The sequence below is a fragment of the Carassius carassius genome, chromosome 47, assembly GCF_963082965.1.
Source record: "Carassius carassius chromosome 47, fCarCar2.1, whole genome shotgun sequence".
NCBI lineage: Eukaryota > Metazoa > Chordata > Actinopteri > Cypriniformes > Cyprinidae > Carassius > Carassius carassius.
In genome coordinates, this window is record NC_081801.1 from 5,306,548 (window position 1) to 5,323,382 (window position 16,835).

General features: G+C 40.4%; 1 protein-coding gene across 1 annotated transcript in view; it reads left to right on the forward strand.

The window, feature by feature from the left end:
• LOC132130620 (prolactin receptor-like) overlaps positions 1-16,689 on the forward strand; it is a 36,357-nt gene extending 19,668 nt beyond the window's left edge. The window contains exons 2-9 of the mRNA XM_059542389.1: positions 282-375; positions 1,636-1,768; positions 3,130-3,299; positions 4,591-4,757; positions 9,532-9,673; positions 10,614-10,710; positions 12,401-12,470; positions 15,450-16,689. Of these exons, the coding sequence (XP_059398372.1) occupies positions 312-375; positions 1,636-1,768; positions 3,130-3,299; positions 4,591-4,757; positions 9,532-9,673; positions 10,614-10,710; positions 12,401-12,470; positions 15,450-16,415 (1,809 nt within the window). The 5' untranslated portion in view covers positions 282-311 and the 3' untranslated portion in view covers positions 16,416-16,689. The remainder of the gene's footprint in view (positions 1-281; positions 376-1,635; positions 1,769-3,129; positions 3,300-4,590; positions 4,758-9,531; positions 9,674-10,613; positions 10,711-12,400; positions 12,471-15,449) is intronic.
• Positions 16,690-16,835: the final 146 nt, after the last annotated feature.

The following is a 16,835-nucleotide window of genomic DNA, read 5'->3' on the forward strand; positions in this document are numbered from 1 at the left end:
CTGCATTTTTTAAACGTTCATATTCATAAAATATCAGATAATAATCTCTGGTCTGCAAGGAGTAGTTATTTGCAGGCAATTAACAAAAGTTTTCTAAGTGAGTTCAGTGTGTGTTGTATTTCAATGGTCCCACATACTATATACAGTATCTTATGTTTATACTAAACACAGATGGTTCATGGACATGCAAATCAATTACAGTTCAACAACCTCTATTTTAGTATATCTTTCATCATAAATATCTAATATCTCACTTTTCCTCTCTTGTCTCTCACTGACAGATCTAAGGAGTTCAGAAGCCATTTGGGACGATGAGGAACTCTGGTGCCGTGCTGATTTTGACCTTTATTGCCAAATTAATATTGCAAGCAGCAGGTAAGCAGTATTAGGAGTTCTGTTAGATTGCTTTTAAACCTAGAGTAAGAAGTACAACTTGACTAACTATACTATACACTGCTGCTTAACATTTTGGGGTCAGTAAGTTTTTTTTTTAAGACATGAATGCTTTATTCAGCATTTAATTGACACAAAATGACAGTGAAGGCATTTATAATGATACAAAAAAAGTTATATTTCATGTATATACTTTGGAATTTTATATTCAAAGAATATATCACAGTTTTCACAGAAACATTAAGCAGCAACTGTTTATAACATTGATAAGAAATGTTTCGTGAACAGCAAATCAACATATTAGAATGATTTCTGAAGGATCATGTGACCGAAATTTCACAGGAATAAATTACATTTCAACATATATCAAAACACTATTTTACAATATTACTGTTCTTACTGTATTTTTAGTCAAATAAATGCAGTTTTGATGAGCATAAAATATTTCTTTCAAAAACATTTTAAAATCCTACCGACCCTCTCAAACTTTTATTTAGTTCAATGTTTTATATTTTTAATATTCATATATTTTAAGATATTTAAGTAAAATGTTGGCTCAAATTCTCACGCTGTGATCCTTGTTGATATATACTGTGGTACTAAATGATTACCATATTTAAATACCATGATATTTACATGTACTTAAAAAGAATACCATGGTTGTTTTTTGTAAGTATATTCGATGAACAGTGTATCATAAGCCATATCAGTGAAAGTGAAAGTGAAGTGACATTCAGCCAAGTATGGTGACCCATACTCAGAATTTGTGCTCTGCATTTAACCCATCCGAAGTACACACACACAGAGAAGTGAACACACACACACACACTGTGAGCACACACCCGGAGCAGTGGGCAGCCATTTATGCTGCGGCGCCCGGGGAGCAGTTGGGGGTTCGATGCCTTGCTCAAGGGCATCTAAGTCGTGGTATTGAAGGTGGAGAGAGCTCTGTACATGCACTCCCCCCACCCACAATTCCTGCCGGCCCGGGACTCGAACTCACAACCTTTCGATTGGGAGTCCGACTTTCTAACCATTAGGCAACGACTTCCCCTTAAAGTGCAACACAAAGCAAGAAATTTGTGTAAATCCTAAATTGTATTAATAAATTGAATGTGAAACTTTACATATGATAGCCTTATGTTTGTTTCAGACAGAAAAAATAAAATTTTTACAAAATGTTAATATAACGTGATGTTGAATTCAACTAATGTATTCTCAATGGGCACAATATATCCATAGGTGTCAGTCTGCCAGGCAAACCTAGACTCACAAGCTGTCGCTCTCCAGAGAAGGAGACCTTTACATGCTGGTGGGAACCTGGAGGTGATGGAGGTCTGCCAACCACCTACGCCCTCTACTACCATCTAGAAAAGTCAGTCTCTTCCACTTTTTCTCTTCCTAGAGCCAAGAAAGCATTTCTTTATTATCTTGAGACTCAGTCTACAGCAGTATATAATATTTACTCTTCTCTTTGTCTCCCAAATAAATATCTTGCTCTTTCGTCCAGTAATGAATGGTTTACACAATATTTTTTTTCTGCTATGTGTTTATTTCTTTCTGTTTCTGAGCACATATGTGAAATAATCTGAAAGACATACAGTACATGATCAGTACACCTCCAGCAAACACACACATGCCCAAACACTCTTTAAAACCTTTAGGTTTTCACCAGAGCAGATCCTTGTTAGTGCCATGAAGTGTTATGCCAACATTACGGCTTTAAGATTCAGCAAGTACTGTACACAAACCCAATAACGTGTAATACTGCACCAAATGGAGTTCATAGAATTCATTTTAATACAGTTGGATGTGCTAAATATTTCAAGGCTACAATATGTTTTTTAAGAGCCAATTTTCTTTCCTGCATTGCCAAATATTGACTGAATTAGACAGCATTTTCATCATCGTAATGAAATATCAATATTTCTATAATGTAACTTTAAGGAGTACACTAGTACAGTATAAACAATACTGTTTGAAGATTTGTTTTAAAGATGTTTCTTATGTTCACCAAATCTGCATTCATTTCATCAAAAATACAGTAAAAAAAGTAATTATGTGAAAGGAAGGTTTTCTATTTGAATATATTTAATGTAATGTAATTTACTCCTGTGAAGCAAAGCTGCATTTCCAGCATCATTACTCCAGCCTTCAGTGTCACATGATCCTTCAGAAATCATTCCAACATACACATGGTTTGGACAACATACACACACACACAAAATAAAAATAAAAATATTGCTGCTCAACATTTTCATAGAAACCATGATAATGGATTCTTTGATTAATTAAAAAAATGTTTATTCGAAATAGATTATTTTTTTAAGTATTTGTCACTTCTGATCAATTTCATCCTCGCTGAACAAAAGTATTAATTTCTTTAGAACCATTCTGTATGGTAGTATAGATTAGCATCAAAGCTAATAGACATGACTAAAATGTCACAAAGCTCCTGTTTACTTTATGAAAATCTGTTTCTTTTCAGCCCAAACTTAATAAATGTACTGAGCAAAATTAGTTAATATTTTTATGATATCAACTTGAGTATTGAGTTTTATTATTGGCATGCTCATCACAAATTTATTGTTTATCTGTTTAGAAGTGCACGTTTTTCACTTTGGAATAAACTGTCACAGTGTTCAGACACAAACTTGCTGTAGAAATGTTCGTATTTTTATTTCATTGTCTAATTTTATAAGTGTAAATGTGTCTGTTGATACCTCACATATGCAGCTCAGAAACGGTCTACGAGTGCCCAGATTACAGAACAGCGGGTGAGAACTCGTGTTTCTTCAACAAAAATGACACATCGCTTTGGGTCAACTACAACATCACTGTGGTGGCCAGCAACGCCCTGGGGAAGAACATTTCAGACCCCGTGGAGGTGGATGTGGTCTATATAGGTATGAAACTCATTTGACTTCAACTCATTTGAATGTACTATTTGTACTGTACCACCCACTGTCTTTATTTATGATCTCTGTTTATTTCTCTTATTCCGTCCCACTCACATTATACTTTTTCCTTCATGATGTTTGTAATTTTGTGAGTTAGTACATAACAGATGGTACAGACCACTGTTGTAGATTGTATTGCAGTTTAGTCATCAATAAGAGGAAAGTGATTACTTCCTGTCTGGGGACACCGTTGCGAAAGAGTGTTATTTTATCCTTTGGGTCATAAAATATTGCACACCATTTTTTTCGGCCACATGTTCTCTACTGTGTTATGCCATAGAGCAAATTTTGTACCAATCTAAAAATTAAGATTCTCATTGTTTACTTTTAGTAGCAATTTTAGTTTTATCCTGCACAGTTTGCCATGTCAAGTTCCTTTGATCTGACGTTTGGTTCGTTCAGTGCAATTCAGTTTTATCATTAACTATAACCAAGATTAAACTTTAACTCATGTTTTTATTTATGCTGAAGGGGCAAAACATTCATTCACAATACGTAGCACACTTTTCTGTTCCTTCTTTCTTCCTTCTTCAGCAAGTTTGCATGCAAAGGTCCCTGGAAACTGGAAAAGACTAGTTTTTTAGACCAAAAAAGAAAATTATGTAATTTACTCACACTCACACGGTTCCAAACATGCATGAGTTTTTTTTAAATGGGATGTTTTATAATAAAAAAACTCTCAAAGCAACTCTTTTCAGTTTTTTTATTTTTATTTTTTTTTTATTAAGGGCACATTAAATTGATCAAAAGTGACAGTAAACACCTATATGTTGTTACAAAAGATTTATATTTCAAATAAATGATGTTCTTCTGAACTTTATGTTCAGCAAAAAAAAAAAAATCACTGTTTCACAAGTTATGTCAGCATATTGGATTGATTTCTGAAGGATCATGTGACACTGAAAACATGGAGTACTGATGGTGAAAATTCAGTTTTACATAACAGAATAAATTACATTTTTAAATATATTAGAAACAAGCCATTTTTAATTGTAATGAAAAAACTGTTATGTTTTACTGTATTTTTATCAAATATATGCAGCCTAAACATCTTCCCAAAAAATACTTTACTGCCCACGAACTTGGTAGTGTTGTGTATGCGTCATATTTCAGGCTTCTTTAAACGATCAAAATCAAATGTACAGATAAAAATGATAATTGTGTTAAAGTGAGTGATCACACCAGGAAGGTTTAATTGTTGTATATTTTGCTTCTGTCCTCTCCTTTTCACCCACAGTTCAACCAAACACTCCAGAGAACGTGACAGCAGTTGTGGTCCATGATGAACAGGGTCCGTTCGTGAGAGTGTCCTGGGAGAAACCCCGAACGGCAGACACTCGCTCAGGGTGGATCACGCTAATTTACCAGATACGAGTCAAACAAGAAAAAGATAAAGAATGGGAGGTGGGTTTAAAAAAAAAGAACATTTTTAATTATCAGTTACATTTGTAGCAATTTAACTAGATTCACCCGACTATCTAGAATAAAGTTGATCATCTTTACAACAAAGTACTTCACATGCTTGTTTTCTTGGTATTATGGATTACTATTGCCAACCAACTTGTTGATTGCGAGCCAACAAGTTAGAAAGGGTCAACAGTAGCTGTTGTTTTTTTGTGACTTTAATCTAGATCTTTAATGAATGGAACGCTGCGAGCAAGTGGACATGCAGCCAGTGAGCCGACATGAAGTCAGCTGTTACACAGAGCAGTTTAATCATTGACTGTCCCAGTCTGGGTTTATGTCTTCATTAGTCCACAGGAACGTGAGGGAGGCTAGATGTGCAGAGCAACAGGGACTAGATCAAACCAGATTTACCACCCCAAAGGCTGTGCTTCAGTTACACAGAGGCATGACCAATAATGACTGCCTAGTGACAGAGTAACCTGAGAGCAAAAATATTGGCTCAGACAACATATTTAACTGATGATTATTGCTGATGATGTTCTGTAATTGTTTAAGTGCCAACTGCATCAATATTAAAAAATATTTTCTTTTAAAAAAATTATTCAAAAAAATTCAGATCAAATCTACTTTGATGTGAATTCACAAAAATGTAAGTAAAAGTAGACAACATATTTTTGCGATGCAACAAGTATAGTACTTGATATTTGTATTTTTTTGTATTTCATTTAATATTTTATTATTTATTTTAAATACATTTTATAAAAAAATATTGGTTTAGTTAATTGCAGTGATACATTAGCTTATGCTCTTTTTATATCTGGGTAAGAGTATGATGCTGGCGTTTATTTTGATCTGAAATCAAACAACTTTATAAGTAGACATATTAACAAAAGTTCGATAGTCAACAAAATTAAGTTATTATTATTTTCTTTTTTCATTTATTTTAAATACCTTGTAAAAAAAATTAATTAGAATTAATAAAAGTAACAAAGTAACAATTTATCTCTAAATTTGTATATAGACAGTTTCATCGGGCGCACACACCTGGCCCTAAGTTAACTTCCGGTCTGTGTTGTGTATATCGGTCTGGGTGCAGTGCCTTCTACAAACGCAGTTAAATCAAGGTGATGAGTAAGATTGAATAAACATGAGTAACGTTATGTACTGCACGTTTAATAATAATAATTCCTTACATTTATATGTTTAAATATCAAAACAAGGCATGGGTGTTTTTATATCACTGTATTTTTGAAGGAAGACTTGCATGTTATATGACTGATAACACAGCGTTTGTGAGCGTAGCTCTGCTTTGTTTACAGCTGTTACTGGGGAAACGTCTCGGTTACATATGGCAACCCTCGTTCCCTGAATGAGGGAACGGAGATGCCATGTCGGTGACCGATGAATATGGGATATCGCTTCGATAGACCAATCTACTTCGAGTGTAAACTAAACGTGCAAATGCACATTGACATGCAATTATTGCATCCAGCTGCCGCTGATCACTGCGTGAGTATAAGAAGGCAGCAGGTGCAATCCATTCCAGTTTTTCGCTGAGGAGCAGACTGGGAAAATGTACCCGGTCCGCTTGGAACCGGGATGCTGCGGAAGCCTCATCCTTCCCGAAGGGGGTCTCGGAGGCAAATACACATATAGCATCCGTTTAGGAGTATACAGAGAAATTTGAGGTGATTAAAAACCCTCTTGGGAAGGCAGAAGTCTGCCGGGGAAACACGGGCTCTAAGGCTATACCGTGGACTATACACATACGAGTACCGCTAAGGTCTCAATATGGAACCCACCCTTCCATGTTTCTCACGGATACATCATGAAGGCCTGGAGCCGGATGTTCCGCCGCATCCAGCTGCTTAGGGTGATGGAGGATCTCAACAGGGTCTACAGTACGGACACTCTGGAGCAGTTTAAGCAAGCCGACACTAACCGGGGGCCTCTCAGTGCCACTACCCGTTTGAGAACACAGGAGGATACCAGCTCTACACGAAGGCTATAGAACCTAGCGCACATGTTAGGGGTCGCCCAGCCCGCAGCTCTACAAATATCTGTCAGCGAGGCACCACGAGCCAGCGCCCAGGAGGATGCAACATTTCTAGTTGAGTGAGCTCGCAACCTGAACAGGCACGGCACATCCTGAGCCTGATAAGCCAGGGTTATGGCATCCACAATCCAGTGTGCCGTCCTCTGCTTAGAGACGGCACTCCCCTTCTGTCGGCCTCCGTAACAGACAAAGAGCTGGTCTGAGGTCCTGAAGCTTTGTGTCCGGTCTACATAGCACCTTAATGCTCGGACGGGACAAAGCAAAGCCAGGGCTGGGTCTGCCTCCTCCAGGGGCAGCATTTGCAGGTTCACCACTTGGTCTTTGAAGGGTGTAGTGGGAACCTTGGGCACGTAGCCAGGCCGGGGCCTCAGGATTACCTGGGAGTCAGCCGGCCCGAACTCGTCGACCGAAAATGCATGCAGGTCCCCTACCCTCTTGATGGAGGCCAGTGCAAGCAGGAGCAGAGTTTTCAATGAAAGAAACTTTAGCTCAACTGAATGCAAAGGCTCGAATGGGCCCTGCTGTAGTGATTTAAGCACCAGAGACAGGTCCCAAGAGGGTATACAGGGGGGCCAGGAAGGATTTAACCTCCTGGCCCCTCTAAGGATCTGACGATTAGGTCATGCTTACCCAAAGACTTCCCATTCACAGGGTCATGGTACGCAGCAATAGCAGCAACCTGGACTTTGAGGGTGGAGGAAGACAGCCTTCGCTCCAGCCCTTGCTGCAGAAAGGACAGCACGACCGCAATCAGGCATCTTCGGGGGTCTTCTCGGCGAGAAGAACACCACTCGACAAACAGGTTCCACTTCGAGGCGTAAGCGTGTCTCGTAGACTGTGCTCTTGCCGAAGTGATGGTGTTCGCTACCTCTTGGGGTAGGTCACCTAGAACCTCCGAGTCCTGTCCAGGGACCAGACATGGAGTTTCCTAAGGTCTGGACGCGGGTGCCAAATGGTGCCCCATCTCTGAGTCAGTAGATCCTTCCTCAGAGGAATTGGCCAAGGAGGGGCTGTCGCAAGGAGCACTAGTTCGGGGAACCAGGTCCACGTGGGCCAATACGGTGCTACTAGCCAGATTTGCTCCTCGTCCTGTGCGAGAAGGCTCACTGGGGGAAACGCCTACTTGCGTAGGTCCCGTGGCCCATGTGTGCCAGTACGTCCGTGCCAAGAGTTCCCTAGGTCAGGGAGTAGAACAACTGGCAGTGAGAGGTCTCTGGAGAAGCAAACAGGTCTACCTGAGCGGCTCCGAACCGCCTCCAAATCAGCTGGACCATCAGGGGATGGAGTTGCCATTCTCTCGGGAGCATTGCTCGAGACAGCTCGTCGGCTGTACGACTGAGCAGGCCTGGAATATGAACGGCACGAAGTGACCTCAGAACCTTCTGACTCCAAAGGAGGAGGTGGCAGGCGAGTTGCGACATGCGACGAGAGCGCAGACCACCTTGTTGGTTGATGTACGCAACGGTCGCATTGTTGTCCATTCGGACCAGCACATGCTTGCCTCATAAGAGACCTTTGAGAAGGTTCAAGGCAAGGTGTGCTGCTAACAGCTCTAGGCAACTGATGTGCCACTGCAGCTGCGGGCCCGTCCAAACCCCTGAGACTGCATGCCCGTTGTACGTGGCCCCCGAGCCGGTGGTGGAGGCATCCGTGTAAACCACAGCATGCCTGGAGATCTGCTCTAGGGGCACCCCTGCCCAGAGATCTGACCACGGAGTGAGGGTTTGGCGACAGGCCGTTGTAACTTGGACCTGGTGAGTGCATCGCTTTCATGCCCACCTCGGGACTCAGCCATAAAGCCAGTGCTGGAGCAGTCTCATATGTAATAGGCTGAGCGGTGTAAGTGCCGCCGCGGCCGCCATATGCCCCAGGAGCCTCTGAAAGAGTTTCAGTGGGACCACTGTCCTGCTCTTGAATGTATTCAAGCAGGCTAGCACCGACCGCACACGTTCCTCTGTGAGGCATGCTGTCTGTTCGACCGAATCCAACTCCATACCGAGAAAAGAGATCCTCTGCCATGGCGAGAGTTTGCTCTTTTCCCAGCTGACCTGAAGGCCCAACAGGCTCAGGTGCCGGAGCACCACATCCCTGTGCTCGCACAACTGATCTCGAGACTGTGCTAGTATCAGCCAATCGTCTAAGTAGTTGAGAATGTGAACACACTGCTCTCTGAGAGGAACGAGAGCTGCCTCCGTGCCTTTTCGTGAAGACACGGGGAGACCGGGACAGCCCAAAGGGCAGGACCTTGTACTGATATGCCAGTCCTTCGAACGCAAACCGAAAAAAAAGGTCTGTGGCGCAAAAGGATATATATATGTCACCCCAAAATTCAAATGTGTCCATCTTCTACTCACCCTCGAAGCATCCTAGGTGTATGTGACGTTCTTCTTTCAGAATAATCCGCTACAAGGGGCCTTTAATCACCCCCTGGAACTGTGTGAGGGACATTTTATTACAGATGCACGCACTTTATTTTGCGTCTTCTGAAGTGTTAACAACAAACACCTGCTTACCCCCATTGAAAGGCTTGGATGTGCAAGGACAATTTTTTATATAACTCTGATTGGATTATTCTGAAAGAAGAAAGTCATATACCCATCGGATGCTTAAAGGGTGAGTAGAAGATGGACGAATTTTCATTCTTGGGTGAACCCTTTAATGAGACTAATAAAAAGTGGTGCAGTTGTAGCTTATGCTCTCTTTATTTCTATGTAGGAATATGATGCTGGTATGCAGAAGTACTACAATGTGTTCAGTCTTTACCCTGATAAAGAATGCATGGTGCAGGTGAGATGTAAACCTGATCATGGGTTCTGGAGTGAGTGGACCCAAACCACCTACGTCAAAATGCCTGACTGTAAGTCTTCCTTTTTATTCATTAGTTGTTTATTATAAATATTGTTTAATGATATTTGTAATAATATTTTCTAAATGCTGTAGCTTATAAACATTTATTATATTTAATTTGTATTTTTATTCAATTTTTAATTTATATTCAAACATAATTGGATTATTATTAAATTAAATTCTCAGCACAAAAGTATGAGTTTATTATGATTTTCTGGTTTAACTAAAATTTGCAAACCCAAATTTTCAAATGTCAGACTTTTGAACTTTATATAAATATTTATATGTGATCCGAAAAATGGCCACATCTGAAAATAAGTGTTCTATTCAGTTTAGACACGCAAAACATTTCTAGCCCAGTAGGTTGAGGCATGCGTGAAGCCCATTAAAATATCATCCAGCACCTCCAGAGAGCTGTTTTAGAGCTGTTTTTGTCTCCATGGTCTGAGCCTGCAAACAAATCTGCTCCATACATATGTATCTAGCAGCGCAGACAATACTAGGGGGAATACCAACAGGCCATCAGTTTCTCCTGGGAGTTATGAACTCATCTTCACCCGGCTAGCACAACCTCAGCAATGTGTTTTTTGAGCCTCAGCTTTGGCTCGGCCTCAGTGTCCCGGGAGCTTCCATGGAAAGTCAGGCCCGGTGGGAGTCGCACCTGATGGCAGCGAGCATGAAATAAAGCAAAATGAGAGATCAGCCGGTTCACAGCTCACAGCATTTTTGAAAACCATGCTTTGTTTTTGCTTGTTTATCTTGGGGGGGGTGGGGGGGGGGGGTTGGGGGCTGACAGTTTTACCCACTGTTTATTCGGTTATCCTTTCTCATTTTGTGAGTACTGTTGGCGCCACAATTTATTATGTCATAAGTGAAAAAACTAATTGCGGTAGAGATGTACCCTATTCATCACCATTTCCTGATTTTGTGTTTGTGATATGTATATATAGATATACCCAGAGAGCGTTCACTGTGGATCCTGATCACGATATTCTCTATCTTCATCGTGCTCATCCTCACCTGGACGCTAAACGTAAAACGAAACAGGTGTGTATTAAAGGCTGAAACATTTTCATGTCCCATATTTATTAAATTAAATATTAACTTATGAAATATTTATTTATTTTTTTTACCCTTTTTTAAATCTATTTTCCTTATTTAATAATTCTTTTATTTTATGTTTTCGTTTTCCTATATATTTTATTTTGCTGATTGATATCTGATTAGTTTCGCATTCTCCACTAATATTGGCTCCCTTGGTAAATATGAGCAAAGGTGGTCAGAGACCATTCCTTCATACAGAATCTCTCCAGATCTTTCAGATTCCCAGCTCCATATCCGGCTGAAAACTAGGCCCACAAAACATTAAAGATCCAGCAGTATATTTAACCGTGAGCAAAGGATTCTTTTTATCCTTGTTTGCACCAAACCCATCTTATGTGTTTGCTGGCAAAAAGCTCTTTTTTTAGTTTCTTCTGACCATAGAAGCCAGTCCCATTTGAAGTTGCCATGATATCTGACAACTGAACATGCCTGAGTTTGTTTTTGGATGAGCGAAGAGGATTTTTCTTGAAATCCTCCTGAATAATATGCCATTATATCTGACAACTGAACATGCCTGAGTTTGTTTTTGGATGAGCGAAGAGGATTTTTCTTGAAATCCTCCTGAATAATATGTGGTGATGTAGGGGTTCGATTGGTTATTGTCCTGATGGTGGAAATGGGGATTTTCAATGCTTTAGCTCTTATCTTACAGCCACTTTTTAATTTGTGAAGCGCAGCAATCTTGTTCTACACATCAGAGCTATATTGTTTGGTTTACCCCTTGTGAAGGCCGATTAAGGGAATCTGGCCTTTGTGTTTCTCATATTTATAATCCTGTGGAACAGGCAGCTGGAGAACTTCATGCTCCTAGTCACCCTTGTGTGCTAAAAAAATGTATGAGTGGCAATATACTTCAGAGAGATTTTACTAGAATTACTAGTACTAGGCCAATAATTGTGGCCAACATGCATGCATACAACACAAGTTTAATTGTTTTACTTCAATGAAAGGTTAGAATTTTATGTATGAAAGATCAGTAACATAGACGATGCAGATTTATTTTCACAGCCACCTTTGCTCATATTTACCAAGGGTGCCAATATTGGTGGAAGGCATTGTATGTCGTCTTATGCAATCACTCGCAAATGTAAAATTCACGTCTTAGTTTGATCGGAATCGAATTGGCTTGGACCAGTTATAAATTGTTCTTGCTGACAAATACTCATTATGTAGGATTAAATTGGCATTAGAGGATTGATCTAGATCTTGCACTACCTCACTTAACACTCAAATGTAGTTTTTAGGCCAGTTTCTCCCAGCACAGATTTTAAATAGACAAAGATAGACTAATTACATTGTCAAAAAATGTGCGCCATTGTCAAACGTACAAGGACGAATGAGATCTAAAATTAATCTTTTAATCCTGTCGGGACACATGGAAGCTTTTGTTCCGTATTCTAGATAAGTCTCTTTTCAGTATCCATAGTGCTTATATTATGATCATGCAGGAAAACATTTGTTGATAGACACTGATCTTAACTGTGCATTGACCTAGAAAATAAGACCAAATTAAATAAAACAAGTACATTTGATCTACTTAAAATTTATAAAGCATTTATACCTTTGAAAAATGCTTTGACCACTTCATTATCAACTTTGTGAATCTTATTATGGTTTTTATATTTGTTTTCAGCATGAAGCTTTGTTTGCTGCCTCCTGTTCCTGGACCAAAAATCAAAGGATTCGACAAACAATTGCTCAAGGTAATAGAAAGATCACTCATGAATCTCGAAAAAGGCTCGTGTCTAAATCAAATGTAAAACATTTTCAGGTAGACTCTGTATAATTGCGACATTTTGGTGTTTTTTATCAGCATGGTAAATGGGATCTTAGCATTTGTTTGTTTTTTGTACCTTCCAACAGCTGATGGCACGTATGTTTGAATGCTATTTAAGGTGCAATAGAATATCTTGGAAAATGCTAACATTAGCCTGACAGCACCTGATAGAACATTAGCCAAAGCCACGCCCCCTGAACGCATTTATGCTTACAGACCAGAATGCCATTTAGTCATTTAGCAGACACTTTTATCCAAAGCTACTTACAAGGACATGAGGACAATGGAAGCAATCAAAATCAACAAAAGAACAATGATATACAAGTGCTATAACAAGTCTCAGTTACCTTAAACGCAGTACACGTAGCAAGGGCTTTTAAATATTTTTATAAATAAAAAGAAAGAAAACAGACAGAATAGGAAAACAATAGAGCAAGCTAGTGTGATTTATAGAATTAGAATAGTGAGTGCTAAAGTTAGAGGGTCAAATAAAGATGGAAGAGATGTGTTTTAAGACAATTCTTGAAGATGACTGAGGACTCAGCTGCTCGGATTGAGTTGGGGCAGGTCATTCCATCAGGAGGGAACATTTAATTTAAAAGTCCATAAAAGTGACTTTGTGCTTCAATATGGCACAATAAAGCAATGTTCACTTGCAGAATACAAGCTTCTAGAGGGCACATAAGTCTGAAGTAATGAATTTAGGTAAAGGGGTGCAGAGCCAGTGGTGGTTTTGTAGGCAAACATCAATGCCTTGAATTTTATGAGAGCAGCTATTGGTAGCCAGTGCAAATCGATAAACAGAGGTGTGGCGTGTATTCTTTTCGGCTCATTAAAAATTAATAAAGGTCTGGTAGAAATGGCTGGAAGACCTGCCAAGAGAGCATTGCAATAGAGAGCTTGAACAAGGAGTTGCGCAGGATGTTCCGAAAGAAATGGTTGATCTTCTTGATGTTGAATAAAGCAAATCTGCAAGACTGGACAGTTTTAGCAATGTAGTCTGAGAAAGTTAGCTGATCATCAATTATAACTTTAAGGTTTCTGGCTGTGTCTGGCTTTTTTTGGTTAATGTGCCTAATGTGATGGTGAAATTGTGATGAAACAATGAGTTTGCTGGAACCACAAGCAGTTCTGTCTTGGCAAGGTTGAGTTGAAGGTGATGGTCCTTCATCCAGCAAGAAATGTCTGTTAGACAAGTTGAGATGTGAGCAGCTGCCATCGGATCATCAGGATAGAATGAAAGTAGAGTTGAGTGCCATCAGCATAGCAGTGGTATGAAAAGCAATGTTTCTGAACGACAGAACCTAATGATGTCATGTAGACAGTAGGGGTGTAACGGTACGTGTATTCGTACCGGACCGTTTCGGTACAGGGCTTTTGGTATGGTGCACGTGTGTACCGAATGACCGAATGCAATATTTTGCGGAAGTCTCCGCGTTCAGTACAAATCCCGCCCTGCATCTGATTCTAAGGCCGGTGACACACTGGCTGCGTGGCGTGAGCATGGCGTTTCTGCTGCGTGTCAGTTGTGTGACGGCTGCTTCGCGTTTTCTGTGTCTTTAAACACCAGAATCTTGCCTGACGCGGCGCTGGCGCGCTGCTGCTACTGTAGGTGACATAGAGGGAGGCCGCAGACAGACCAGGATCTTGTCTTCACGACAAAAATATCTATACTTCATGTTGAGCATAAATATAAAGCCTACTGATAAAGGACACCGTCAACAGTATTGACGGCAAAATAGACTATGTTTGACAGGTGCAATATGCCAGTGTGTCACCGGCCTAAGGTTTTCAAAAGGCATCACGCGAGTGTGAACATCACTACAACTAGGAAAAAAACTATTGTAATTCAAACGCAGCTCCCGTCGGCATTTAAACAGACCTTTGCTCTTAATTCCGATCGGTCCAACGCAATAACGAAATCTGAGCAGGTCTCAAAACTGAAACTGTTGATGCTGCATTTTACACTTTTGAAAAGTTATATATATTTTTTAAATATGAGCAGGCCTACAAGCTGGGATTGGTAATGCTGCACTGTAATCATAGTTATTTATTTATATTTTTCATTATATTTTATTATATGATATTGGTTTGAGACTGAGTATTTTATTCAGTGGAGAACTTTGCAGCAGTATTTAATTTCTTATTCTTTTTTTATTTTATATATATTTTATTAAAAAGTATTAAAAAAAAAAACAAATTGTTAAAAAAAAGTTTATAGTAATAAACAACCTGCAGTTTAATGTTTGCATTTCTTTCCCTTACTGTACCGAAAATGACCGTTACACCACTAGTAGACAGAGAAGAGAAGTGGCCCAAGAACTGAGCCCTGAGGCACCCCAGTAGTTAGATGTTGCGACTTGAACATCTCACCTCTCCAAGATACTTTGAAGGACCTATCTGATAGGTAATACTCAAACCACTGGAGTGCAGTTCCTGAGATGCCCTTTGCCAGTAGGGTTGACAGGAGGATCTGATGGTTAACCGTGTCAAAAAACAGATCAAGCAAGATAAGTATTGAAGATTTGGATTCCGCTCTTGCAGTTAGGGCTTCAACAACTGAGAGCAAGGCAGTCTCAGTTAATGTCCACTTCTGAAGCCAGACTGGTTGCTGTCAGGGAGGTTGCTATTTGTGAGAAAGACAGAGACTTGGTCGAAGACAGCTCGTTCAAGTGTATTTGCAATGAAAGAAAGAAGGGAAACTGGTCTGTAGTTCTCTAAAAGAGATGGGTTGAGGGTGGATTTCTTAAGTAGTGGAGTTATACGAGCCTGTCTAAATGTTGAGGAAAAAACACCAGTGTGGAGGGATATGTTAATGATGTGAGTGAGTGCAGGTACAACTGCAGGAGAAATTTTTTATTGCATTTTTGAGGCAGTTTTCTCACTTGCTTGCTTTTTTTTACAGCGCGGAAAGACAGAGGAAATTTTCAATACTCTGGTGATCCAAGGTTTCCCTCCAACCACTGATTACGGAAACTTACTGGTGGAGTACCTTGAGGTGTATGACAATGAGGAGCAAGAGCTGGTACTGGATGGTAAAGAGCTATCAGAGGACTTCATGAAGTCCAAAAGCTCGACGGACAACGACTCCGGCCGGGGAAGCTGCGACAGTCGCACTCTGCTTTTGGAGAAATGCATGGACGGACGGGAAGGAAGTGGAAGTGATCAACATCAGTACAGCCAGCATGGAGAAACGAGCTGGGCTTCTACTGAAAGCAGTGAAAGCCAGGGTCCTGAACCTGGTTCTCCGGAGTCCACCGATGGACGTGCCAAGACCTGGCCTGTTGTGTTTCCGCAACCTCACCACCATTACCCCGTGGGAGCTGCAAAACCGGCCTACCACAGCGTCCCAGAGATCATCAACCAGTTGTTGCCACATGCAACGCCAAGCAATTATCACAAGCTACACCATCAGGACATCCCGCAACAGGAACTCCGGTTCAGTAAATCAGCCTGCCGACATTCTCAAAGCTACAACCAGTTTAACCTGGACGGCATCGACACTCCTGCTCCTGGCGTGCCTCCGTCACCTTCTTTGGAATACGTGGAGGTGCAAAGGGTCAACCCTGAGAATATGCTACTGCTTAGGCCGCTTTCGGACCCAAACCGTGAACCTGAGAGGTCAGATTGCACCGGGGAGGACTACAGTAAAGTCAAAGTAGTGACATCACACAATATTCTGCTTCTGCAGAGGGATACGTCCCATCAGTGCGTGGACGATTACAGCCAGGCTGATCAGTGCACAACCCAGCAGACACCTCACCCCTGCAAACCTGCTGTCCACCAATGGAACAGTGGGATGCCACAGGAAGGCATGAGGGTGATGGGAAACGGTTATGTAGATTCAACAGTCTTAATGCCTTCCTACTAGCACCTAGTGGTCCAATGCATGAATGCAGCAAAAACAAACAAGCTGGAACAAGCCCACCACAAAACCACTAAATTGTCAACAGCTCATGCCAAGCCCTCTCAGATCTTGCTACAGTGTTTTTTTTTTCAGTGGATTTATATCTATAAAAATATTCCCTTTTTATTCGATTGTATTAGATTGTAAGGGTCTTGTTTAAGAGCTGAGGTCTGAACTTTTATGTAAGCACTGTAAAGAGGCTGGATTATTGAAAATAAAGAAGAACCTTTAACATCCATGGAACCTTTCCATGACATCTTTATAGTGGAAAAAGATTCTTTATATTATTTAAATTACCTTTTTTTAAAAGAACTATCACTGCAATGCTCTTTGGGGAACCTAAAAATATCTCTTCTATGGTGCTGCTGTGAAAAACACTCTTTT